Source organism: Mobula birostris, chromosome 6, assembly GCF_030028105.1.
Source record: "Mobula birostris isolate sMobBir1 chromosome 6, sMobBir1.hap1, whole genome shotgun sequence".
Lineage (NCBI taxonomy): Eukaryota > Metazoa > Chordata > Chondrichthyes > Myliobatiformes > Myliobatidae > Mobula > Mobula birostris.
The window spans coordinates 145,499,601-145,526,697 of record NC_092375.1 but is presented as its reverse complement, the minus strand read 5'-3'; the positions used below and the strand labels follow the sequence as shown (position 1 = coordinate 145,526,697).

The 27,097-nt window shown below is 37.7% G+C and overlaps 1 protein-coding gene across 4 annotated transcripts in view; it reads left to right on the top strand.

The window, feature by feature from the left end:
- The window catches only part of pikfyve (phosphoinositide kinase, FYVE finger containing), a 132,090-nt gene that overhangs the window by 9,359 nt on the left and 95,634 nt on the right, over positions 1-27,097 (top strand). For 3 of the 4 annotated variants that reach the window (XM_072261533.1, XM_072261532.1, XM_072261530.1), the window contains exons 2-6: positions 3,803-3,983; positions 4,430-4,624; positions 7,281-7,399; positions 16,025-16,196; positions 19,794-20,001. In XM_072261533.1, the coding sequence (XP_072117634.1) occupies positions 3,812-3,983; positions 4,430-4,624; positions 7,281-7,399; positions 16,025-16,196; positions 19,794-20,001 (866 nt within the window). In that variant the 5' untranslated portion in view covers positions 3,803-3,811. Of the gene's footprint in view, positions 1-1,516; positions 1,562-3,802; positions 3,984-4,429; positions 4,625-7,280; positions 7,400-16,024; positions 16,197-19,793; positions 20,002-27,097 lie in introns of those variants that run through there. The other variant, XM_072261531.1, reaches the window with a different exon arrangement.

The window sequence follows — 27,097 nt, the reverse complement described above, 5'->3', positions numbered from 1 at the left end:
TTTAGTCATCCCAGGTATTTATGTCTGTGTGAACCACTTTGTTTAATTAAATTCTCGTGTTTCCCATGCATTTCTTACAGATTTCTCCTTTTCAAGAAATCATTGACTTCTGTTTGAAATGATTGATGCATGTTGAAGGCATAAGGCACTTGAGGGGTGCAAGGACAATGGGCTTTGAAACAAAAGAGAAGGAATTATGGTTAAAGTGCAGATTTTAAGGAGAGTTTTGAGTGAAAGCAGAATGGGAACAACAGATATGTGAGTGAGGGAATTGCTTAGAATGGGGATTAGAGATTTAGATATACTGTAGGTTGATTCATCGACTTGATCCTACATGTTTTCTTTAAATGTCAGTGATCCATGGCCAGGAAATGATCAACTTCAAATCTGTTCAAGAGAGGTCCCCATCGCCACTAAAACTACAGCACTGTCCCCTCCCTCCCACCCCACCCCCATCCCCATCACTCCTTTTATCCTGCACACTTAAACTAGATATTCTGAATCTAGTTTACAGAATTCCCGATGCCAATCTTGCTGAGATCTTTGAAGGAATTCTACAGGACCCTGGGTATTTATGACCTGCATGGCTGAGTTGGTAGCAGACTAATCTATGATATCTACCATGGTACTCCAGATCTTCCTTTTTATTTTGGTTTGCAAAGAGCGAATTATTTTAAATCCATTAAACGTATCAAGGTTGGTTAAGTTTTAGAGAATCAGAGGAGCTTCAGGTGACAGAAATCTGAAACAGAAAATATTGGAAATCCTCATTAGGTCAGTTAGTATATTAAGAAAGAAACATTAAACATTTTGGTTTCAGAACTTTTTATCAGAACTGAGAGAGAAAAACGAGAGACAGGAGAGGCTGCAGATGCAAGTAAGACAACATCAATGGAGGAAAATGGACAGTTGACATTTTGAGTTGAGACCCTGTATCAAGACTGAGAATGTAGAGGGCAGGTGGTCACTATGAAAAGGTCAGAGGGAAGGGTGAGGCTAAAGCTGGCATATGATGGGTTGAATCAGACACGGAAGAGTATAATGTGCAGATTAAGTCATGTGAGGAATGGGAGAGGAATGCCAGCGTACTCCTGACTTGAGCCTTGTAGATGGTGGACAGATTTTGGGAAATTGAGGCGAGTTACCTGTTGCAGGATTCCTAGCTTCTGATCTGCTGTTATAGACATGTTATGCAAATGCCTATTCCAGTTCAGTGGTAACCCCCAGGATGTTGATTTGGAGAAGTTCAAAGTAAATCTATTTTCAATGTGTGTGTGTGTGTGTGTGTGTGTGTGTGTGTGTATGTGTGTGTGTGTATATATATATATATATATAATATCTCTCTCTCTCTCTCTCTCTCTCTCTCACCATATACAACCCTGAGATTCATTTTCTTGCAGGCATACACAGTAAATCTATGAAACACGATTGAATCAATGAAAGACCGCACCCAACAGGATGGACAAACAACCGATGTGCAAAGGACAGCAAACCGTGCAAATACAAAAATAAAATTAAGAAAAGCAGTAATTACTGAGAATATGAGATGAAGAGTCCTTAGGTACTGTGAACAGTTCACTGCGAGTGAGGTTGTGTGAAGTTATCTGTCCCCTTTAGTTCAAGAGCCTAATGGTTGAGAGGTAATAACTGTTCCTGAACCTGGTAGTGTGGGTCCTGAGGCACCTGTACCGCCTTCCTGATGGCAGCAACGAGAAGAGTGTGTGACCTGAATTGTGGAGGTCTCTGATGATGGATGCTGCTTTCCTGCAACAGTGCTTTGTGTATAGGTGCTCAATGGTGGGCAGGGCGTTACCTGTGATGAACTGGGCTGTATCCTCTACTTTGTATAGGCTTTTCTGTTCAGAGGCATTGGTGTTTCATACCAGGCTGTGATGTAACCAGTCAATGTACTCTCCACCACACATCAAAGAAGTTTGTCTAGTTTTAGATGTCATGCCGAATGTTCGCAAACTTTTAAGAAAGTAGAGGCACTGTCGTGCTTTCTTCATCATTGCACTTAATGTGCTGGGCCCAGGACCATACTCTGAAATGGTAACAATAAGGAATTTAAGGTTGTTAACTGTCACCACCTCTGATCCCCCGATGAGGACTGGCTTGGGAACCCCCAGTTTCCTCATCCTGAAATCAATAATCTGCTCTTTGGTCTTGCTGACATTGAGAGAGAGATTGTTGTGGCAACGCTCAGCTAGGTTTCCACTCTCCCTCCTATAGGCTGATTTGTCACCACCTTTGATTCAGCCATTGACGGTGGTGTCATCAGCAGACTTAAATATGGCATTGGAGCTGTGCTTAGCCTCACAGTCATGAGTATAAAGCGAGTGTGTGAGGAGGCAAAGCACACAGCCTTGTGGTGCACCGATGCTGATGGAAATTGTGGAGGTGATGAATTTGCCATTCAGAACTGCCTGGGGTCTGCAAGTGAGGAAATCACTTTGGGGGTATTGAGGCTAAGGTCATGAAGCTTATTGATTATTTTTGAGGGGATGATGATGTTGAGTGCTGAGCTGTAGTCGATGAAGAGCATCCTGATGCATCCATCTTCACTGTTCAGATGTTCCAGGGTTAAGTGAAGAGCCTAGGAATTGGAGTGGATCCAAGCTGCTTCTCAGGCAGGAGTGGTTATGTTTCATCACCAACCTCTCAAAGCACTTCATCACAGTGGATGTAAGTGCTACTGGACGATAGTCATTGAGACAAGTTATTACGTTCTTCTTGGGCAGCGGTGTATTAAAGTTTGCTTGAAGAATGTGGAAACTTCAGTCTGCCAAAGCAAATGGTGCTGAACACTGCAATAGTCAGCAACCATCCCTACTTCTGACTTGTGATTGAAGGAAGTCTATAGGTGAAGCAGCTTAAGATAGTTGGGTCCAGGATATTATCTTAAGGAGCTCCTACAATGACGTTCTGTGTATCAATCTTGATACACCACTTCCTCTTCCTCTGTGCTCAGCATGGTTCCACTCAGTAGAAAGCTTCCCCCATTTTCCATTGATTTCAGTTTAGCCAGAGCTCCTTCATAACACACTCAAATCAAAAGTGGCTTTGATATCAAGGCTTTCATTTCACCTCTGGAGCTCAGCTGTTTTATTCATATTTAAACTAATTGAGGTCAGGAGCTCCGTGAATTTGGTAGAACTGAACCTGAACTTCTGTGAGCAGATTGTTGTTTAACCCCATTTTCGATTATCAAAATGTTGCAAAGGATAATCGAGAGTGAGCAAATGGGGCAGTAAAGGGTGGATTAGATTTGTCTGCTTGTGGTTAGGACTTATCAGGGACTTTCCACATTGCAGGAAGATGCCAGTGTAGTACCAGAACAGCATGGTCAAAGGTGTGGCAAGTGCAGGGGCACGAGTCTTATATCGGGGCCATAGATATTGCTGTATCCAGTTGTTAGAAGGAGTGAACTGAATTGGTCGAAGGCTTGTATCTGTTATGCTAGGGATGACTGGAGAATGCCGAATTGCATCATCTACTTGGCACTTTTGAATGAAGATTCTTGCAAGTGCTTTAATTTTCTCTTTTGCAGTGATGGGCTGGGCACCACCATTGTTGAGAACAGGCAATGAGCTGCTTGTGGGATCGCTTAGCTCTGTTTATTGTATGTTATTTACTTTGTTTGCTATGCAAGTGGTTCCCAGTGTTATACGGGATTGATTACTGAGATTTGTATCTGAATCAAAATTTGACCTACGAAGTACTGAGTCGCAGCTGATGTGGCAATTGAAAGTTTACTCTCTAATTTTTAATTTTAGTTGGAGTTTCCTTTTTATTTTTCCAGGCGTATCAGATGGCAGCAGAGGAAAAGATCACATCTGCTCTGGATCTTGGGAATGAACAATCTCGCTCTCCCACTAGCCCATCACGTCTCACCCATTTTAAGCCTCTGACTCCAGATCAAGATGAACCTCCTTTCAAATCAGCCTATAGCTCCTTTGTGAGCCTTTTCCGTTTCAGCAAAGGTGAGAAATGGATCGATTTCTGAAAAGCAACTGAAGTGCTAACAGCTTATGTTTGTGTATTATAAATTGTGCATTAGAGACATGAGGTATATTTCATATTACAGTTCAATTCTGATGCTCATTGATTAACCTCTCTATATGTTTTGTAATTGAGCAGTAAATTCTGTTGGTACCATGACACAGATCAATCCTGATTATTGGAGATGATTCACCTTAAAAATTGGAGAGAAGAGTAAATTGATCAAGCAATTCAGGATAGAATTACAAAAGAAGAGAAACAAAACTAAACGCCATTGTTGCATAATCTTAAGATCTTGATGTACTGTATATCTTGCTTTAGAAACAGTTCTCTGTAAATCTTCACATGCATCATAAAATGTGAATTGTTATTTTAAATGTGTTTTTGGAAAGCCTGTAAAATAAACCTTGTTATCATCCAATGTCAGATGATGGGAGACCCAACTCTTCATACAGGTCAGAACTACCCCAGAGTGAACCACAAGTTACAGGAGCAAATTGGTCTAACCACCAAAATGACGGACAAGCATATTTAAGGACGCCACCAGCCTACAAAAAACAATGTATTGCAGAAAACACTCGGAGAGCATCCAGTGCATCAATGGTCAAAGCTCAAGGTGCAGGTAAAGAGAATAGTTAGTGATTTAACTTTATTATTTTTACGAGCATTAAAATTACCTAAAAGCACTTGTACATAATCATTTCATATTGTGTTTTAAAGTTATGAATAATGTCTGGTAAATGCATTTTTATTACTTGAAATCAGTACTGATGCTTCAACCATTTCCTCAAGATTCTCTTTAAAAGATTATGTAAGTAAGCTAATCACAAAACAAATACTATAAAGCAACTGTGTATCAACCTATTCACATATTTATACATTGCTGCAGTTGAATGCAGTTTCATAGCTGTATTTCTGTTTATTATTAACACATCATGAAAAGTTAGATCTCATTGAGGTGTATGCTTTTGATGCAGAGTTAAATTGTTCATCTATGAACTCTCATTCCTTCAGATTTTAATTATTGATTTTTCTTATTTAGCATTAATCTTAATTCTGATTCATTTATCTTCCCCTTTATTTTACTTTTTGTGTATGTGATTGGTTAAAACAGGACATTAATTTTCTTGTTCTTGATTCAGGACATTACAAAGATTCTAATTTCTACAACTGCAGTTTCTAGTGCAAGTATAAAGAATGTCCAACACAAATTTGTAATGCCAGATCACGCATCGTACTGCTCTGCATTTCATTCCCACAGTGTGTGTATGTGCTATAAATTTCAACTGTATATTAACAACAGGATCTTTCTTCTGTATCTAGCAATAATTAGGATGCTCTCACTGGGATGTTGACTCTTTCATTGCTGGTAGAAAAGATTATAAATTTTTCTTATTTGGTATAATTTAAGTGATATGGCTTGTATGAGGATAATCTTATTTGAAGTAAAGCTACAGCAGTGAGAAAATTGTTAGACAGCTTTACCATGTTGGTTGCTGAAATAGTCACAATTGAAATTAATGTATCTGTATCATTGCTTATGCCTGTTAAATTAACACTTGGAATTTCTATGCAGGTACCAAGCTATCATCATTACTGCAAAATTTAGGTGGCTTTTTTCATACCTTTGAAGGCATCTGGTAAATGAAACCCAATGCACTTATAGTTCCTCAAGCATAAAAAACTTTCAAATGGAAAAGCTATGAAACTGCTCTGCTGCAGGCCTTTTCTTAGTGTAACTGAAGTTTATACCAAAATTTGCCCATTTTTGTCAAGAAGACACATGATAGAACATGAACAAAAATGTTAAATATATGACATCATCAAACTAAAATGAATTTTAAAATATTTCTCACAGTTTCAAAGATAAAAGCACTGCGCTGACAGCATAAAGATCATGAACAACATACAGCAAATTTAAATTATTTTATGGACTTTAGATGATGAAGTTAAGAACCTTAAATAAATGAAGTTTGGATCTAGAGGTGCATAGGTGAGTGGATAGTGAGAAACCTTTCCCTATAATTGAGATATCTAAAATTAGAGGGTATAGATTTAATGTGAGATAGTGGAAATTTAAAGGGATTCAGAAGGGTACATTTTTTCACACCAGAAGTTGTTAGTATCTGGAGTGTGCTGCCAGAAGTGGAGGTGGGAACGGTTATAACATTTAAGATGTATTGGGATGGTTACCATACTGAGGAATGCAAAGAGGGATATAGAATTAATGAGGGCAAGCGGGATTGATGTAGATAGCAATGGTAATTTGCAGAGGCACGGTCAGCTGAAGGAGCTGTTTAATTCTGAGCGACAGGACACAGGAAATTGCAAAAGAAAGTAAGTCAGGCTGCATCTGTGGGAAGAGAAGCAGAGTCAAAACTGAAAAGGAGACAAAAGTTTGTTCCACAGCAAGCAGGATATTGGACGAGAGTTGTCTCCCTTCAGATAATAACTAGATACGTTTGTTAACAGTTTATCCTCATGGTCATTTTGGTTTTACTCTAGCAGAAGTATTTTCCTCCCACAGTCTTCTGCAGCCGAACAAGGTGAGATCATATTCTTGAATTGGATTTGATAGGTGGCACTCATTTTTAACTGTTTTATTCTTTAAAAAAATAATAGTTCTTGAATGCTTCCAAATTGTACTTAGAGTGTACTTTTGGCAAGATGGACAATTGGCTGAATCAGGTGCTTTCATTAGCAAGGCTTATTCTGCCTCGCCTTCATGCCATGTAATGTGGTACAAAAACTCTTCGGACAGGAGCTTCATGAAGGATCAGGCCCACCTGAGTGCAGCAGCAAATCTGCAAAAGTTTTGTTTGTACTTAGAAGTGCCTTCAAACTTCTTTCATATTGTATTGAAAGACTTACGATGTTATGGTTTCTAACTTCTAGTAAACATGCATCTTGGTTTACAGATACTACATTCTAATATTGCGGGTGAAAGAATGAAAGAGCAACTTTTCCACTTGTCTAATGGGTATTTAACCTAGAACTGGTCTTGTGGTCCTTGCCTTGCAAGTTTTCTTTTATGTAGGCAGCTATTTTATGGTTTTGTCATCAACTGCCAGCAAGAGCACTGACTTAAGTCCCATCTCTATTTTTAAAAAAAAAGACTGGCTTATGTTCTGGATTGCTTTTAATGAAAGGGAAAAAAAAAGCAAAGCATTCAACTCCTAATCAATTTGCATTGCAAAATAATAATGTGGTATAATCCAAATATGTGCTTCCTGTTGCAACATACAATTTTTAAGATGGATTTTGTTTTTATTAACCAGATGGTCATAGGAAACCAGATGTTTCTATGGGTGGCCATGATCCTCGAACAGCAGTACAACTGAGGAGCCTGACTACAGTTTTGAAGCGTTTGAAAGAAATAATGGAGGGCAAAAGCCAGGTATAGTACACAGTCAATAAGGAATTAAAATAAAATCAAGCAAGCTGAACAAGTAGGAATAGCTACAATAAGGCGAGATATGTGAGGATTTTAGAAAGAATCAAATTGTAACTTGTAAGACACAAACACAGCAAGGTTCTGTCAAATTAAGCTTGTTGCCAATTTGACAAAAGATAAAGTAGGCAAAAGATTTCCATAAAATAATCAAGGGATGATCTGAAATTCATTGCTGCTAACTTTGGGGGGTGGGGGAGAGAGAACAACAGTCTGAGGGAATCTCATTCCTGCACGATTACTCCAGAAAGGAGTGAAGAAGACTTCATAGCATTCTACATTTAATGTTGTGGGATTTGTAAGTACCACAAAACAGAATCACAACCAAACCTTCTATCAAAGGGAAATGAAATTAATTGTAACAATTGCTGTGTTTGTTCCCACCTTTCCTTGCTAACTTCTGTATTATCAGCCCCAAGAGCATTAGGCTGGCCATTATTGGCTAGCTTCAAAAGGGCATGTGGTTTTTGCAAAAGTGTATTTTAGAAACTGTAGGCGTCACTATTGACAACAGGGATTGGAACTTCCAAGGAGTAAGAATAGACGTATTAGTCTCATTTTCAAGATATCTGACACAAGACTGTGTATATGAATATGGGACTGCAACCCAATGAGAAAGAAAGGATGAAGAATAACTCTAAGCACTACATTAATGGATACAGCTTCAATCAAATGGAGCTAGAGACAAAAGTCCAAAAGGTTTGTTACCATCTGGTATGATGCAAGGAAAAGGATAATGTAATTAAAATCGACAAAATATGTTGACAAAAATTCAACCATGGTGACCAAATTGCTCAATGCAGGATTTCTTGAGTTCAAAGTTCAAATTAAATTTATTATCAAAGTACATGTATGCCACCATATACAAATGAGTTTCATTTTCTTGTGAGTATACTTCATTTTAAAAATCTTTTTATTAATATATAATCTCCTACAGCTATAAAGCACAGAAGTTCAACAAATTAGTGTATGTATAATTAATAAAGCTGAAGAAAAAATACTTGCGTATGCTAATGAAAAAAAAAATTTATATAAGAAAAAGAAGGAAAAAAGAGAACCCCAACTAACTGGGGGGAAAAGCCCACTAACTACAAAACAAAAATAGGAAAAAAAACATTACGAACCAACTCCCCGAGCAATAGGTCTTACAATCATTTATATATATAAGAGAAGAAAAAGAGAACAACAACTGCCAAATCACATTTATATAACATAAAATTGGAAGGAAACCATATAAATTAATTCAAATTAAATGAAAACAACAGGAATTCTGCAGATGCTGGAAATTCAAGCAACACACATAAAAGTTGCTGGTGAACGCAGCAGGCCAGGCAGCATCTCTAGGAAGAAGTGCAGTCGATGTTTCAGGCCGAGACCCTTCGTCAGGACTAACAAATTAAATGATAATATTTGGCAAAAGAGCCCCACCTTCTCTCGAAATTGAATTGGGGATCAAACGTTCTACTTCTAATTTTTTCCAAACTAAGACATAGCGTTACTTGGGAAAACCATTGAATTAGTGTAGGAGCAGAGGTATCTTTCCACTTCAATAAAATAGCTCTTCTTACCAACAATGTAATGAATACAATTACATGTTGGTTTGAAAATGAAATACCCTGAGTAGGATGCGGAACTATTCCAAATAGAACAGTTAGTGTATTAGGTTGTAAATTAATTTTCAAAGCTTTAGAAATTGTAGAAAATAAAGATTTCCAAAAAGATTTCAATGGGGGACATGACCAGAACATATGTGACAAAGTAGCTACTTCATTTTTGCACCTATCACAATAATTATCTATATTAGGAAATATTTTGGATAGTCTCTCCTTTGTTAAATAATAACGGTGAACAATTTTAAATTGAATTAAACAAAGATTAGCACATATCGAAGAAGAATTAACCATTTTCAGAACACGCAACCAATCTTCATTAACAAAAGTCATATTAAGTTCTCTTTCCCAATCTTGTTTAATCTTTAGTGAAAGGTTATCTTTTTGTAGTAAAAAATAAATTATAAATTCTACCAATGGAACCTTTCACTAAAGGATTCATATTCAAAATAGTATCCAACAAATCAGATTCTTGCATATATGGAAACGTAAAAACATATTTTTGTAAAAAATGTCTAACCTGAAAATATTGCAAGAAATGTGTATGAGAGAGAGAGTATTTGCTAATTAACCCTTCAAAAGTCATCGATCAACCATCACTAAATAAATCTGCAAAAGAACAGGTCCCCTTATTTCTCCATAAAAGAAGAATGGGATCAGTAATTGAAGGTTTAAATAGCAAATTTCGAAACACAGGGCTAGACAATTTAAATCGTTTAAAATTTAAAAAGTTGCAAAACTGAAACCAAATCCGTAAGGACTGTTTAATAACAGGGTAGAGATTTAAATTGGTAATTTTAGCAAGTTGTAAAGGTAATGGAGCTCCTAATAATGAAGTTAAATAAAATTGATTAATAGCTTTAAATTCCAAATCAATTCAAGCTGGTTTTTGGTTCTTATCGAGCCAATATAACCAAAAACATAGTTGTCAAATATTAACAGCCCAATAATACAATCTTAAATTAGGTAGCGCGAGTCCACCATCTTTTTTGGATTTTTGTAAATGAATCTTATTAACTCTTGGTTTTTTATTATTCCAAATAAAGGACGGAATAGTAGAATCAATTTGATCAAAAAAATTTTAGTTAGAAAAATAGGGGTATTTTGATAAATATATAAAAATCTAGATAAAATCATCATTTTCACAGCATGAATACGACCTATTAAAGAAAGTGTAAGAGGATTCCATCTAGAAAATAATTGTTTCATAGAGTCCAATAAAGAAACTACATTAGCTTTATATAGGTCCTTTTTTTGTAATAATAATACCCAAATACTTAAAAGAATTCACAATTCTAAATGGAATATCATGATACATAATAACAGGAACATTTAAAGGGAACAATTCACTTATTTAAATTAAGTTTATATCCTGAAAATTTTCCAAAATCATTTAATAATTCTAAAAGATTAGGAATAGATTCTTCAGGATTCAAGATATAAACCAGAAGATCATCTGCAAAAAAGAGAGATCTTGTGTATGGTCCCATTTATAGAAATACCATGAACGTTTTTAGCTTCACGAATTGTTATAGCCAGAGGCTCCAGTGCGAGATTAAATAATAAAGGACTTAATGGACACCCTTGTCGAGTACCTTGTGAAAGTAAAAAAAAAAGGGAGACCTAAGATTATTAGTAGTAACGGTAGTGATAGGGTTCTTATAGATCATTTGAATCCACTTATTAAAATTATTACCAAAGCCAAATTTATCTAATACATTAAACAAAGAAGTCCATTCAACTCTTATCAAATGCCGTTTCTGCATCCAGAGAAATAACACATTGAGGTATTTTGGATAATGGTGAATATATAATGTTCATCAATCTTCGAATATTAGAAAAAGAATAACGGTTGCTCTGATAAAGCCCGTTTGATCTATAGAGATAATTTTAGATAAAATGTTTTCCAAACATTTAGCCATTATCTTAGAAAGAATTTTAGCATCCACATTTAATAGCGAACTAGGTCTATAAGATGAGCATTCAGCAGGGTCTTTCTCTTTCTTAAGGATTAAAGAAACAGAAGCTTCATAAAAAGAAAAAGGTAAATTACCTTTCTCAAAAGATTCGTGAAATATTTCCAAAAGGTATGGAGAAAGTAATTTTTCAAATTTTTTAGAAAATCCTACCAAATAGCCATCGAGTCCAGGAGCTTTACCTGATTGCATTGACCATATAGCTTTCAGAATTTCATGTTCAACAATTGGAGCATCAAGGGTCTGTTGGTCTTCTGCAGTAATTTGAGGAAATTTAATCTTGTATAAAAAAGCCTTCATTTTGGAGGGATCTGCAGGAAACTGAGATTTATAAAGAGCAGAATAAAAATCCTGAAAAATATTATTAATGTCTTCATAATTACTTACTATATCTTCATTATCTTTACAAATCTTTAAAATTTGTCTTTTAGCTTTAGCAGCCCTTAATTGGGAAGCTAAAAGCCTATTATTTTTATCCCCAAAAATATAAAACTGTCTTTTTAATTTAAACAAATATCCTTCGATAGGATAAGTTAATAATAAGTTATATTGTGATTGTAATTCCACTCTTCTTTTAAACAAATCAACATTTGGAAAAATTGCAGTAACATTATCTAATTCTTGAATTTGTTTAGCAATTTTATCTAATTCCATTCTTGTCTGTTTTTTCAACTTGGCTAATAAGAAATAATCTGACCACGTAAATAAGCTTTTAACGTATCCCAAATTACTAACTTTGAGATGTTTCCTGTATTATTAAAGAGAAAAAAACTCTTTTATCTGAGTTTCAATAAACTTAACAAAATCTGAACTTTGTAACAAATGTTCTGGAAAACGCCAGGGTGGTCTTGTAGAAAGAACGACTTTCAAATCAAATATTAAATTTAAAGGAGCATGATCAGAAATAACAATTGCATCGTATTCACATTTCTGAACATTAAATAAAAGTCGGAGGTTGGCTATAAAATAGTCGATTCTCGAATATTTATTATGAACTTGTGAAAAAAGGAATATTCTCTCTCAGTAGGATGCATATGTCTCCAGACTTCAATTAAACCATAATCAATTAAAAAGGAATTAATAAGTAATGCAGAGCGATTAGGGAGTTGATGTCTAGATGATGATTTATTTAATAGGGGATTTAAGCAAGTATTAAAATCTCCACCCATTAATAACATATATTCATTTAAATCAGGTAATAGAGCAAAAATATCTTTAAAAAATGAAGGATCATCAGCATTTGGTATATATGTGTATGTGTGTGTGTGTGTGTGTATGCTCCGGAATTCCATAATGGGAATAAAAAATAGAAATAAGAAAAAGAAAAAAACTACCCAACCTACAAAGCCCAAAAATAAGTCGATATCAATCGATGCAAGCCCCAAGAAATGCATAAGAAGCAATTCTGAACTCCACCTGCCTAAATAAAAGGTACAGATGAAAAAAGGTAATCTGTCTCCCTCTCCCGAGTATACAACTCATTACAGTCGACATAAAACCCATTGCAACTAAATTAGAAAAAATAGTTAACAGAAACGACCTTCAATTTAGAAAATAACCTTCATAACATTAGATAAGAAAAAACACTTCCAAGACAAATTCTTGAAATATTTGCACAGAAGAGAAAACATGCCATCTTTAACTTATTACATCTATCTATAAAACGTAAAAAAGAACCTGAATAGTGAGTTAAAAGTTCTTAACAAAAACATACAAAACAAAAAAAAACAATTAATTCATAGATGTAGCAAACAAAAAGAAATTCTAGATGGTTTAAAATTTCTACAGTCTTCCAGCAGATCCCATAAGATACCTTCTAAAATTAAAACCGTCCAAACCGGTCTATTTCAAAGATAAAGGTACTTTTTAATACCAAGGCTTTCTGTACTTCTTAATTCTTCCGATCCCATCATTCCTTATATCGCGAAACGATCGAATAATTGTAAGACTTCCAAACTTCAGGCTTCAGACTCATCCGGGAGAGAATTAATAAAATGCAATGCATCAGTTGGATCCTCAAAGATACGAACCCCAGAATCTTTAGCGAAAAGCCTTAATTTAGCGGGATACAGAAGAAAGGGATGCATCAGTTCTTGAAAGGCCATTTGCATTATGGTCGCGAATCTAGAACGTTTCTGAACAACTTCACACGGAAAATCTTGAAAGAAATGAATCTCAGAGCCTTGAAATTTAAACAGTCTTTGTTTTCTTGCCAGTTTAATAATACGGTCTTTCTCTTGAATACGAAGAAAATGCACAATAACATGTCTGTTTTTACCTAGTCTCGGAATTCCAACCCTATGAGCTATGTCAATGTCGGGCAATTGTGAAAATGCCTCAGGAAATAGAGATTGAAACATTTTAGCGAAATAGTCCAGTATGTCGGCAGATTCTGATTTCTCTCTCAGTCCAACAATTCGGATATTGTTCTGACGAGAACGAGCTTCCAAATCAACGATTCGTCGTTGTGCTTTTTCCAAACGAGAAGAAATATCAGCCGCATTGAGAGTTACTTTTTTAAGATCCAAGCTCAAAGAATCAATTTTTTCCTCCAAAGGGAGAAGACTTTCTTTTAATTGAGTTAACTCAGCGATGATAGAGCTCTTTTGAGTCTCTAATCTATTAACCCAGGCTGGCTCTTTAGGAGCTTTGTCAATTTTTTTTAGATTTACCATTACCTGTATCGGGATTCCTTTTAGTGCTTCTCAAGGCAGCCATAGCTATAACTATCACTTTGAAAGATCCGACTGAATAAAGTTAAAAATTTCAAAGTTTAAGTTGGGAAAGGGAGAAACTAAAGGCAGACAGGAAGACACTGTGTCTTACATATCCACAGGTGGAAGGCGGAGTCCCTTGTGGTATACTTAATAAATCCATAATAGAATCAATGAAAGACAGCACCAACTGGACATTCAGCCAGTGTGTGTTCATTGTAATGGACTAAATTTTCATGTCCCAAGTTGAACAGAGGCAGGTGGTAAGCTTCATTTTTGATATGACCAAATGAACTCTTCTAAACATGAAATAACATAGGTAATGGACGTCTTATCTCTGTTTTAGTTTCATCTGGATGACTGGATCTTATAGGTCTATTTGCTGACATTTCAAACAGTCTCAAATATTGATTCAGATATTTGTAGGTAATTTAAAATTAGAAAGAAATGTACATTTAAAATTTTAGGACAATGCTTTATTCTGGTATTTAAGGATTTGTCCTTTTGCTAAAATACCAGTGTCAAATTTGGACCTCATATAAGATAAGGAATGATGTATATATTTAAGTCAAACAGTCAAATTTTATTTTAGCCGAAGTTTCAATGAGAACCAAGATTTTAGTGACCTAAGTACTACACCTGAGCATATACCACCTCCTTCACCCCATTCAGGGCCCCAGGCAGTCCTTCCAGTTAAGGCAACACTTCACCTGTGAATTTGCTGGGCTTGTCTATTGCATCTGGTGCTCTCGATGTGGCCTCCTCTATATTGGCAAGAGCTGTAGTAAATTGGGGGACCTCTTCATCAAGTACCTCCACTCCATCTGCTATAAGTAGGACTTTCTTGTGGTCAAACATTTTAATTCTTATTCCCATTCTGACATGTTTGTCCATGGCCTCCTTTTGTGCCAAGATGAGGCCGCCGTCATGGTGGAGGAGCAACACCTTATATTTCATCTGGGTAGCCTCCAACCTGATGGCATGAATATCGATTTTTTTCCCCCCTTTTCCTTCTGGTAAATAAATTCCCCCTCTCCTCTTCCTTTATTCCCTCCCCACTCTGACCTTTTACCTCTTCGCTGTCAATTACATCCCCCGGGGTCGCCTCCTCCTTCCGTTTCTCCTGTGGTCCAGTCTCCTCTCCTATCAGATTATTTCTTCTCCGGCCCCTTACCTTTCCCATCCACCTGGCTTCACCTGTTACCCTCCAGCTATCCTCCTTCTCCTCCCTGACCTTTTTATTCTGGGATCTTCCCCCTTACTTCTCAGTCCTGAAGAATGGTCTGGTCCCGAAACGTTGACTATCTGTTCCCCTCCAGAGATGCTACCTGACCTGCTGAGTTTCTCCAGCATCTTGTGTGGGTTGCTCTGGATTTCCAGCATCTGCAGACTTTATCAGGTTTAGTGATAATATTTTAGCTTAAAGAATTTTGCTTTCACTCTTACACACATAGATTGCTTATTCCATGAAATTTGATCTGTCAAGTCTATACTGCCTTCTTTCATCTGGATTTCTGTTTAAAGTTGCCTGCACTGCCAGCTAAAAATGTGTGTTGTAAATCAGTGAGGTGTACTGTTTATTTGACTTAGGATAACAGTTTTATCTTGAGATAAGCACCGAAAGTATTGCATTTTGTCTCTCAGTCAATTGAGATGGAAACTGAGTGTCCTTCTGGCTGTTCTGGTGAGTTGGGTGGAGGTGATGGAGATTTAGCACAATTCAGTGGATTTGAATGTTATCTAGTTATTGTGTCAGCTTCTTTCCTTTAAGACCTACTAAGAAAGGGGAAGCTAATAACTGAGATAACAAAATGTTGGAGGAACTCAGAAGATCAGGCAGCTTCTGTGGAGGGAAATGAACAGATGGTGTTTTGGGCCGAGACTCTTCGTCAAGACAAACTAACTTGGTCTATTTGACATGGGGAAAAGAAAGTGATAAACCATGAATTTTTACTTAACCTCCTTTAAATGTTGATGGAGGAAAGGAAAACCAAGAGGAAAAAAAAGGAAGACCAGCAGTGATTAAGGGGTTTGTGAAGTCTGAATAAGCTTCCACCATAAGCTGCTTGAAGGAGGAATAATACTTAACAGAGAAAAGGTCCATTTTGAGAGGTAACATTTCAGGAAATGCTTTACATTGCTGCCCAATGAGAAGAAAGTATATGCAGAGTTGATTTACTTATAACAAAATGTGGATTTGTATACTGATTGCACTACACTTTGTAGTATTTAAGGATCACTAAACTCTGTTACCTGTGTTTTGTAATATAGGATACTGACTTGAAGCAGTACTGGATGCCAGACAGTCAGTGCAAAGAGTGTTATGACTGCAGTGAGAAGTTTACTACTTTTAGACGTCGACACCACTGCCGTTTATGCGGGCAGATCTTCTGTAGTCGCTGTTGCAATCAAGAAATTCCTGGGAAATTCATGGGTTATGCAGGTATGTAAATAGTAAACTTACGTTGTGTCCACTTTATTTGATACACCTGTACACCTGCTTGTTCATGTAAATATTTAATCACCCAATCATGTGACAGCAAATCAGTGCATAAAAGCACGCAGTCATGGTCAAGTGGTTTATCAGACCAAACATGAGAATGGGGAAGAAATGTAGTCTAAGTGACTTTGACCGTGGAATGATTGTTGGTGCCAGACAGGGTGGTTTGAGATCTCAGGAACTGCTGATCTTTGCACACAGCAGTCTCAAGGGTTTACAGAAAATGGACTGAAAAGCAAAAAACATCCAGTAAGCAGCAGTTCCATGGGCAAAAATGCCTTGTTAATGAGAGAGGTTGGAGGAGAATGGTCAGACTGGTTCAAGCTGACAGGAGAGTAACAGTAACTCAAATAACCACGTATTACAATGGGGGCGGATGCAGAAGAGCATCTATGAATGCAAAATGTGTTGAACCTTGAAGTGGATGGGCTAGAGCAACAGAAGACCACAAACATAGACTCATTGGCCACTTTGTTAGATAATGGTGATTGAGTGCAACGAAAGAGATCAAATCCTCTGGTATACACCAAGATTGATCATTTTAAGCAACTGGATAGGACATTGGGAGATAGCAACACATTAGGGTGAGTTAAACAATATAACCAAAGGGCCAATAATTAACTTTAAATTAATATTGTGTATGGAGTGAAGTAACTGATCACAATAAAAGTATTTTAAATGGAGATCTTGCTGTACATAAAATTAGTATTTTTTGGGGGTGGGATTGGGGATTAATGGAGAATGGGTGAGGAGGGCATTACACAGTCAATTCTCCAATATTGTTGGTCATTTCAGATGTTACTAAATGAAAATGATCTCCCTTCAATCCACACTACCATTTGGTCATTATCAGTATTGGTGTCGAGAATATTTGAAGCTTAAGTTTGTTTAATGTGGCTGCAAGTGCTTTAACTCTGACCCACTATTTCTTTATTGCTATTGCCCATTCACTCCAAGATGTTTCTATCCTAATAATTTCGATGTGACTAAATAATTACTTCATAACCAGGTCTTTGTAACTTATTTTTTCCTTTGTCTTTGTTGATGTATGCATTTTGCCTTCAGCTGTGAATCTGACTGCAGATGGATTAGATGAAGTTTCAGTCTTACCTTAGTTTATTTTTCTTCCTTTCTTTTCATTCCTTGTTGACATCTCTCCAGCTGTCACTCCTTGTTCATTTCAATTCCATACACATAAAAGCTAGTATCTTGATGTGTCTTTGGTAAACTTGAGGGAATTCAAAACTAATTGCATGTGTCATAACATGTTATGTTTTAAGTCTCCAAATTCTGTTTTAAGTCTGCATATGCTGAGCTGCATTGACTTGCACAGCCTCAAGATTCTGTAACATTAAATGAGGTGTGTAACTATAAATTTTAGTGGGCTATTTATTCTGGTGTATATCACCATACTGGCACATGAAGAATACATGGAGTCATATAGCATAGAAGCAGGTTCTTTGGGACACCCATGAAGCATCTATTATTGCATCAATCTTACCCTAACCTCATGTTTGCTCCATTCTCCCTGCATTTGTATCAACTCTTCCAGAATATGCAGTTAAATATTAGCTCATGGGTAGAACAGTTTTACAAGAAACTGGGTTGACATACGTATCTTATGTTAATACCTATTCAAATAGATCAGTTGAATCCACTCATGATTAGCCTGAAATTGAGGGTAAGTATGAACATATTTTTTAAAAAAAAGAAAATATTGAGCCACTCAATCCTTTGAATTTGTTTTGCCATTCAGTAATACAAAGACTGGTTTGAGTGTAAATGCCACAACATTCCCGTCTGTCCCCCTCCATTTCTGCTAGTAACATTAAAGCCTCTTGCTTATTGATAATCCACCCTAAAAATAATTCAGACTGCCTCTACTGTCCTTTTGGGAAAGAGTTCCAGAGACTTGCAATGTTCTGCATGAGGGAGGTTGGAGCCTTATTTTGTATAAATGGGGGTTTTTATTTATGTCTGCTCTAAGTTATACAAGGTATACTCCAGGCTACTGTGGGAAGTGAAGGAGGAGATTGCTGAGCCTCTGGCCATGATCTTTGCATCATCAGTAAGGTGGAAAAAGTACCAGAGGATTGAAAGGTTGCAATTGTTGTTCCCTTGTTCAAGAAAGGGAGTAGAGATAACCCAGGACATTATAGACCAGTGAGTCTGACTTCAGTGGTCGGTAAGTTGTTGAAGATCCTGAGAGGCAGGATTTATGAGCATTTGGAGAGACATAACCTGGTTAAGGATAGTCAGCATTGGCTTTGTCAAGGGCAGGTCGTTCCTTACGAGCCTGATTGAATTATTTTGAGGATGTAACAAAACACCCTGATGAAGGTAGAGCAGTGGATGTAGTGTATATGAATTTCAGTAAGGTATTTGATAAGGTGCCCCATGCAAGGCTCATTCAGAAAGTAAGGAGGTGTGAGATCCAAGGAGACCTTGCTTTGTGGATCCAGAACTGGCTTGTCCACAGAAGGTGGTTATAGGTGATTTGTATTCTGCATGGTGGACAGTGACCAGTTGTGTTCTACATGGATCTGTTCTGAGACCCCTCCTGTTTGTGATTTTTATGAATGACCTAGATGAAGAAGTAGACGGGTGGTTTAGTAATTTTGCTGATGACACAAAAGTTGGGAGTGTTGTGGATAGTCTGGAGGGTTGTCAGAGGTTACAGCAGGACATCGATAGGATGCAGAACTGGGCTGAGAAGTGGCAAGTGGAGTTCATTTATTTTGGTAGGTCAAATTTGAAGACAATATAATATTAATGGTAAGAATCTTGGCAGTGTGGAGGATCAGCGAGATTTTGGAGTCCGTGTCCATGGGTTACTCAAAGCTGCTGGGCAGGTTGACAGTGTTGTTAAGAAGGCATGTGGTATGATGGCCTTCATCAACTGTGAGATTGAGTTCAAGAGCTGTCAGGTAACATTAAGGCTATATAAGACTTGGTTAGACCCCACTTGGAGTATTGTGTTCTGTTCTGGTCACCTCACGACAGGAAGGATGTGAATATTACAGAGAGAGTGCAGAAGAGATTTATAAGGATGTTGCCTGGATTGGGGAGCATACCTTATGAGAATAGGTTGAGTGAACTTGGCCTTTTCTCCTTGGGGCGACGAAGGATGAGAGGTGACCTGTTAGAGGTGTATAAGATGATGTGAAGCATTGATGGTGTGGATAGGCAGAGGCTTTTTCTTGGACTGAAATGGCTAACGTGAGGGGGCATAGTTTTAAGGTGCTTGGAAGTAGTTATAAGGGGGATACAGAGGTAAGTTTTTCACACAGAGTGTGGTGGGTACATGGAATGCACTGCCAGGGACTGTGGTAGAGGCTGATGCAATAGGGTCTTTTAAGAGACTCTTAAATAGGTACATGGAGCTTAGAAAAACAGAGAGCTGTGTGATAGGGAGTTTCTAGGTAGTTTTCAGAGTTGGTTACGTGGTCGGCACAACATTGTGGGCAAAAGGGCCTGTAATGTGCTGTAGATTTCTATGTTCTATGTTCTTCGTTAAGCTGATTTGCAATTTTTATTCAGGTGATCTTCGGGCATGCACATACTGCAGAAAAATAGTTCTGAACTATGCACACTCCACAGACAGCAGCTCCATTGGTGAAGATCTCAATGTTTTAACTGACTCAACGTATTCTGTGTCTATGTTGGATCCCAATGAGCCTCGAACTCCTGTAACTGGACGGAAAATCAATAAAAATAATTTTTTGGAAGAGGACCTTGCTTGGCAGAGGTATAAAATATTTTTGGAAACAGTTTTTAAATAAGTATTGTATTATATGTTTGAGTCAAGAGAGTCTTGTGAAAGATTCACCCCATTACGTTAATCTGACAAATATGTTTAATCTGCATTTTAATTAATCTGTTGATGCACAGCACAAGTTGTCAATAAAATGGTAAACTTTTTATGATCATATTTTTAAAATTGGGAAGATTCTTATGATTCCCACAACTGCCCCTCTTCAAAACTTAAAGTAAGTTCATTATCAGAGTATGTTTATGTTACCATATGCTACCTTGAGATTCACTTTATTGTGGGTGTTTTCAGAAAGAAGAAATATAATGGAATATTTTGAAAAATTATACATAAATAGACAAAGACTGGCAAAAACCTAATGTGCATTAGAAGACAAACTGCAGATAAAAGTACTACTGTGAACACTGGTTGTAAAGAGTCCTTGAAAGTGTGTCTGTAGGTTGTAGAATCAGTTCAGAGTCATGATGCATGAAGTTATTCATGCAGGTTCAGAAGCCTGATAGTTGCAGCATAATAACGGTTCCTGAACCTAGTGGTATGGGACATGAGGCATCTGTACCTCCTGCCCGATGGCCTTGTAAATGTACTCAATGGTGGGGCGGGCGTCGCTTGTGATGGACTGGGTTGTATCCATCACTTCCTGTAGTCTTCCATTCTTGGCCATTGGCGTTTCCATACCAGTTAGGATACTCTTCACTGTGCAGCTGTAGAAAACTGTCATATGACATGTTGAATATATGTAATCTTCTAAGAAAGTAGAGGTGTTGCCATGCCTTTTTTGTGATGACACTAGTGTGTTGGTCGTAGAACGGATCCTCTAATGTGATCATGTAATATTTCAGGGTTTTGTTATTTATATGTAGGAATAAATCAGTAAGAATAAAAAATGTTCCATTCTACTTGACACTGATCTTTAAAGTTAGCAGTAGATCTCAAAAATATTTATATTTTGCAATGCTTTTGGACATTGTGCGTGCAATTTAAGAATAGCTGCTGCTGAAGTCTACATGAATTATTGAGAATTCATTGCAAGTGCTGTGTTTCATAATAAAATTAAAGAATTATGATGAAAAATAGACATCATTGTAGGCTGTACATGTAAAATCTCAACATAATATTAAAACAAAAGATGAGGAGGTGGTGAGGAGAAGGCGTACAGGAGTGAGTAGACTGGTAGAGTGGTGTTGTAACAACAGCTTTGCATTCAACATCATTAAGACCGAGGAATTGATTGTGGACCAGGAAAGGGAAGGTGAGAGAACACAAACCAGTCCTCATCAAGGGATCAGCAGTGGAAAGGGTGAGCAGTTTCAAGTTCCTGAGTGTCAACATCTTTGAAGATCGATCCTGGGCCCAGCATATTGATGCAATTACATAGAAGGCACAACAGCAGCTATATCTGGTTAGAAGTTTAGGGAGATTTAGTATGTCACTAAGGACTCTTGGAAATTTCTACAGATGTTCTGTGGAGAGTATTCTAACTGATTGCATCACCATCTGATATAGAGGGGCCACTTCATATGATTGGATCAAGCTGCGGAAAGTTGCAAACTCAGCCAGCTCTATCATGGGCACTAGACTTCCTAGCATCAAGGACATCTTTGAAATGCTATGCTTTCAAAAGGTGACGTCCATCATTAAGGACTGCCATTACCCAGGACATGCCCTCTTCACATTGCTACTATCAAGCAGGAGGCACAGGAGCCGGAAGACGCACACTCAACATTTTGGGAACAACTTCTTCCCCTCTACCATCAGGTTTCTGAATGGACAGTAAACCCATTCACACTACCTCACTATTTTTTTTTCCTTTGCTCTCTTTTTGCACTAATTTAATTTAATTTTTAAAAACAAATACTTATAACATAGTGTTTTATTTTTAGGTATCGCAGTGTACTTTTGCTGCAAAACAACAGATGTCACAACATATGCAGTGATACTAAACCTGTTTCTGATTCTGATCTGTACAATTAAATGCCTCTGAAAGAAAGTCAATCTTGTACTTAGTGCGTGCTCTTCAAAATCTCTTGAGATCACAAATTACTTAAGAGCTAATGAAATACTTTTGAACTGGATGTATTCTTATGATTAGAGAAATGCAGCGTCTAGTTGTACTATGAATAACAAATGATAGCGGCATTATTAAGCGTGATTATTTAGCTGATTGCAAGATAACATGCCTTTTCTTTTACAAAAGAGCATAAGATCCCTTTTGTCACCAATAAAGTCAACAGGGTCTCAGTTTAAAGGCTCAGCCACATGATGGCACTTTCAACCATCATGTTGAACTGGATGTGAATAGATTTTTGTGTTTAACTTGAGAATGGGACCTGAACCCGTAAACATTATTGTGGAGGTAGATGTGAGAGAGCCACCTATTGACCCATTGAGCATTTTTCGTTATACAATCCAGTCGATAGTTAAATGCAGATTTATCATATGAAAATTATTGGAAGAGAGCCGTTCACTATTTTTGATAATCATTGATCTGTGAAACAAGTGAGTGATTATTTGTTAAATCATTCTACATTTTAGCATTCTCAGTATTAGTTGAAAAGCTTTTATTTTCAGTAGCAGTGAAGCCTTTATGGATCTGATGAATGTGTAACGGCCCTGCTGAGTCTTTCTCTTAATAACCCCTTGTTTATTTTAATGCCTGCTGCTATTTTTGCTCTCGTGTTGAAGAAATGATTTAAGGTATTCCTTTAATCAGATTTTTTTTGTTTAGTCCAGGTTCTTTCTCAAACTAGGGGACAATGTTATTTTTAAAGTGCAAAGTTTCTTCTTTTTTCATTTCTTGCATTCACCTGTAACAAAAAATTTTACATCTTGATTGAGTACCATACATGACCTAATTAAATTAAGGCAATATAGGGTAGGCTATGAAGTGAGCAAGACACAAAGTTGATACTCACTGTATTACTATCAAACCATGTGCTTTCAAGTATATGAACAGTACCATAAGAAAATTGTGATATTACACCTTCCAAATTGCAAATTGGGGTAGGAACTAATGTTGATAATGCTGGTTAGATGTGTTAAAGTGCTGTATCGGTTTCAATATAGCCTTCAGGGAGGTGAACCAGGAAAAGCATCCAGTCCAGATGGGGTACCTGGCTTAGTACTAAAGACCTGTGCTAATCAACTAGCGGGATGTTCATTGAGATTTTTAGTCTCTCACTTTGGCAATCTGAGGTAACCGCTTGCTTCAAGCAGGCTTCAATTATACCTGTGCCCAAGAAGAACATGGTAAGTTGTCTCAATGACTTTCATATAGTAGCACTTGTATCCATGGTGATGAAGGGATTTGAGAGGTTAGTGATGAAATATAGCAACTCCTGTCTGAGAAACGACTTTGATCTGCTCTAATTTGCCTACTGGAGCAGTAGATCCACAGCAGATACCATTTCATTGGCTCTTCTCTCAACCCTGGAACATCTGAACAGCAGAGGTGCATACATCAGGATGTTGTTCACTGACTACAGCTCGGCATTCAATACCATCATCCCTTCAAAACTAATCAACATCTCCTGTGTAATTGGATCCTCGATTTCCTCACTTGCAGATCTCAGTCAGTTCAGATTGACAACAACACTCCCTCCATGATTTTCATCAGTACAGGTGCACCTCAAGACTGTATGCTTAGCCCCCTGCTCTACTCTCTTTTGATTGTGTGACCAAGCAGAGCTCCAATGCCATATCTGAGTTTGTTGATGAAACCACTTTATAGGCCGAGTCAAAGGTGGTCAACAACTGTAAATTCCTCAGTGTTTTAATTTCAGAGGACCTGTCCTGGGCCTGGCACATAAGTGCAATTATGAAGGAAGTATGGCAATGCCTCTACTTACAGTAGGAGTTTGCATGGATTCAGCGTGACATCTAAATCTTTGACAAACTGCTATAGATGTGTGGTGGATAGTACATTGACTCGCTGCATCACAGCCTGGTAAGGAAACACCAATGCCCTTGAATGGAAAATCCTACCAAAAAGTAGTGGATATGGCCCAGTCCATCATGGGTAAAACCCTCCCTACCATTGAGCACATCTCTGGAAGTGACCCTGAGTGTAAGTTTTGTATTTTTAGTTCATTTGTATTCTGACCATCAGAAAACTAGAATTTGCTTTCTCACATGCAAGATTGCTGAAAGCAATTTTTTTTTTTGTTTTCTGATCAACTTTAGAGTCGCTTCCTCATGCTTTCTCCTGGTCTAAATCTCTATCTCAAAGCAGTTAGGTTTACCCAAAACAAAGTGCTTCAAATGATGTGACAAAGTCCATGCTTAACTTGTTTGCACACATTGTTTCCGGCTGAATTGGTTCATGGCTGCCTGGCCTGCCCTCGTGCCATTCAACATCTGCAAGCTGCATTATTTGTGTATCATTTACTGATTATAACAATCAATGATTATTTTTGTATGCATTGCAACAATGTGATCTATGAACTGTCTAGTAAATAAGTATTCTGGATGAAATTTCCACAGTGTCTTTTTGGTTAGTTCGCAGCTTTTTCATACATACCTATGCCTTTTACCTGAAGGAGGCTCATGTCATGTAAGTAGCACATGAAGTTTCCATTTAAGGCCATAATAGTATCAGATGTCCAGTAACGTGGTTAATGTTATGCTTTGTACTTTCAAAACATTAAACTAATTCGAAGGAAAACAAGATAACTGAGGTGCGATCAGTTTTACTTTCGCGAGGTGCGCATGTATGTCGTGGTAGCATCATGTCATAAGCAATTGATGTATTGTTGCATATAAACCTATAATGAATTATTTAAGCAAACAAGAATGCTTATTCAAACAAGGTATTTATAATATTACTAAAATATTACTGATATGTTAAATACGCAACGGTTAAGGGTGAAGATTTTTAGAGGTTTTGGGGCTTAAAAGTGTGATGGTATGTAAAAGCAAAGTATCATAATTAATTTGTACACATATTCCTGATTACTGTGGGCCAGTCTCTATATACCCTTTCAAGGAGGCCAAATGTTATGAATGCTATCAACTAATAATTGGGACATTCATAAACTATGCAGGATCAGAAGCAGGTTTAATATCACTGGTATATGTTGTGAAATACATTGCTTTGTGACAGCAGTACATTCTTATACTAAGTAAAAAATATTATAAGATTACAAATAAGAAATTATATTAAAAATTTAAATTAAATAAGAAGTTCAGAAGAGGGCATAAAAAGGGGGAAAAAAGTAGTACTTGGATTTATTGTCCATTCAGAAATCTGATGGAGGAGAACAAGCTGTTCCTAAAGTGTTGGATATGTGTCTTCATGTTCTTGTACGTCCTTGATGGTAGGAGTGAGAAGAGGGCATGTCTCATCCTTAATGACAGATGCCCCTTTTTTTTTTTGTGGCTTCAGCTTTTGAAGATGTTCTTGATGCAGGGGAGGCCAGTGCCCATGATGGAGTTGATTGAGTTTGCAACTTTCTGCAGTTTTTTCTGATCTTGTGCAGTGGCTCCTCCATATCATATGGTGATGTAATCATTTAGAATGCTCTCCACGTACATATGTAGAAATTTGTGAGAGACTTTGTTCAAGTCCCCTCAAACTCCTAATGAAATATAGCCACCTTTGTAATTGCATCAGTATGTTGGGCCTAGGATAGTTCTTCAGAGATGTTGACACCCTGGAGCTTGAAACTGCTCACCCTTTCCACTGCTGATCCTACAATGAGGACTGGTGTGTGTGTGCCCTTGAATTCTTCTTCCTAAAGTCCACAGTCAGTTTCTTGTCTTACTGATGTCGAGCGCAAGGTTGTTGTTGTAACACCACTGTTGTTGCAACCAGCTGATCTGCCTCACTTCTGTACACCACCTCGTCACCATCTGACATTTGGCTGGCAAATTTATAGATGGTGTTTAAGCTGTACATAGCAAGCACAGTCGTTGGTGTAGAGCAGTGGGCTAAACATGCAACCTTGAGATGGGCCCTTGTTAATTGTCAACGAGGAGGAGGTGTTATTTCCGATCAGCAATGACTGATCTCCCATTGAAGTCAAGGATCCAGTTGCAGAGGGAAGTACAGAGGTCTAGATTTTGGAGCTTGTTGATTTTTACTGAAGGCATGATGCTGTTGAATGCAGAGCTGTAAACAATAAACAGCAGCCTAATGTAGGTACTGCTATTGTGCAGGTGACCCAAGGTCGAGTAGAGAGCCAGTGAGATTGCATCTGTTGTAGACCTATTGTGACTAAAGGAAAATTGCAGTGAGTCCAGGTCTTTGCTTAGGTGGGAGTTGATTCTGGCCATGACTAACCTCTCAAAGCACTTCTCGCAGATATGAGTGCAACTGGCCGATAGTTGCTGAGGCTACTCGCCCTTCTTGGCATTGGTATGATTGTTACCCTTTTGAAGCAGGTGGGAATCTCCGACTCCAGCAGTGAGAGATTGAAGATGTCCTTGAACAACCTGCCAGCTGGTTGGCACAGATTTTCAGTGCCCGTCAGATAAGCCATCAGGGCCTGAATCCTTGTGAAGGTTACCTTCATGAAAGATGTTTTGATGTTGGCCTCCGAGACAGATCACAAGATGCTGAAGGAATTGCACAGGTGTAGTTTTATTCTCTGTATCAAAGCAGGCACAAAATAGCCTTCTGTGGGTCACACCTGCACTACTTGTATAGTTCTGGATCACTGGTCTTGAATGCCACAGATCTAGCCCTCAGCAGACTGCAAATCTCTTGGTCGGGTATGTTTTGGTTTGGGTACATTTGGTATGTTCTTGAAGCCAAACTTTTATCCGTACACACACGAAGAAACCTGCAGATGCTGGAAATTCAAGCAACACACACAAAAAATGCTGGTGAACGCAGCAGGCCGGGCAGCATCTATAGGAAGAGGTACAGCTGACGTTTTGGACTGGGACCCTTCATCAGGACTAACTTTTTCAGTTAATCCTGACGAAGGGTCTCGACCTGAAACATCGACTGTACCTGTTCCTATAGATGCTGCCTGGCCTGCTATGTTCACTAGCATTTTTTGTGTGTGTTGCTTGTTTTTATCCATACAGGTCTTGATTGAAGTCTGTGACAACTGTGGCTTATTCATGC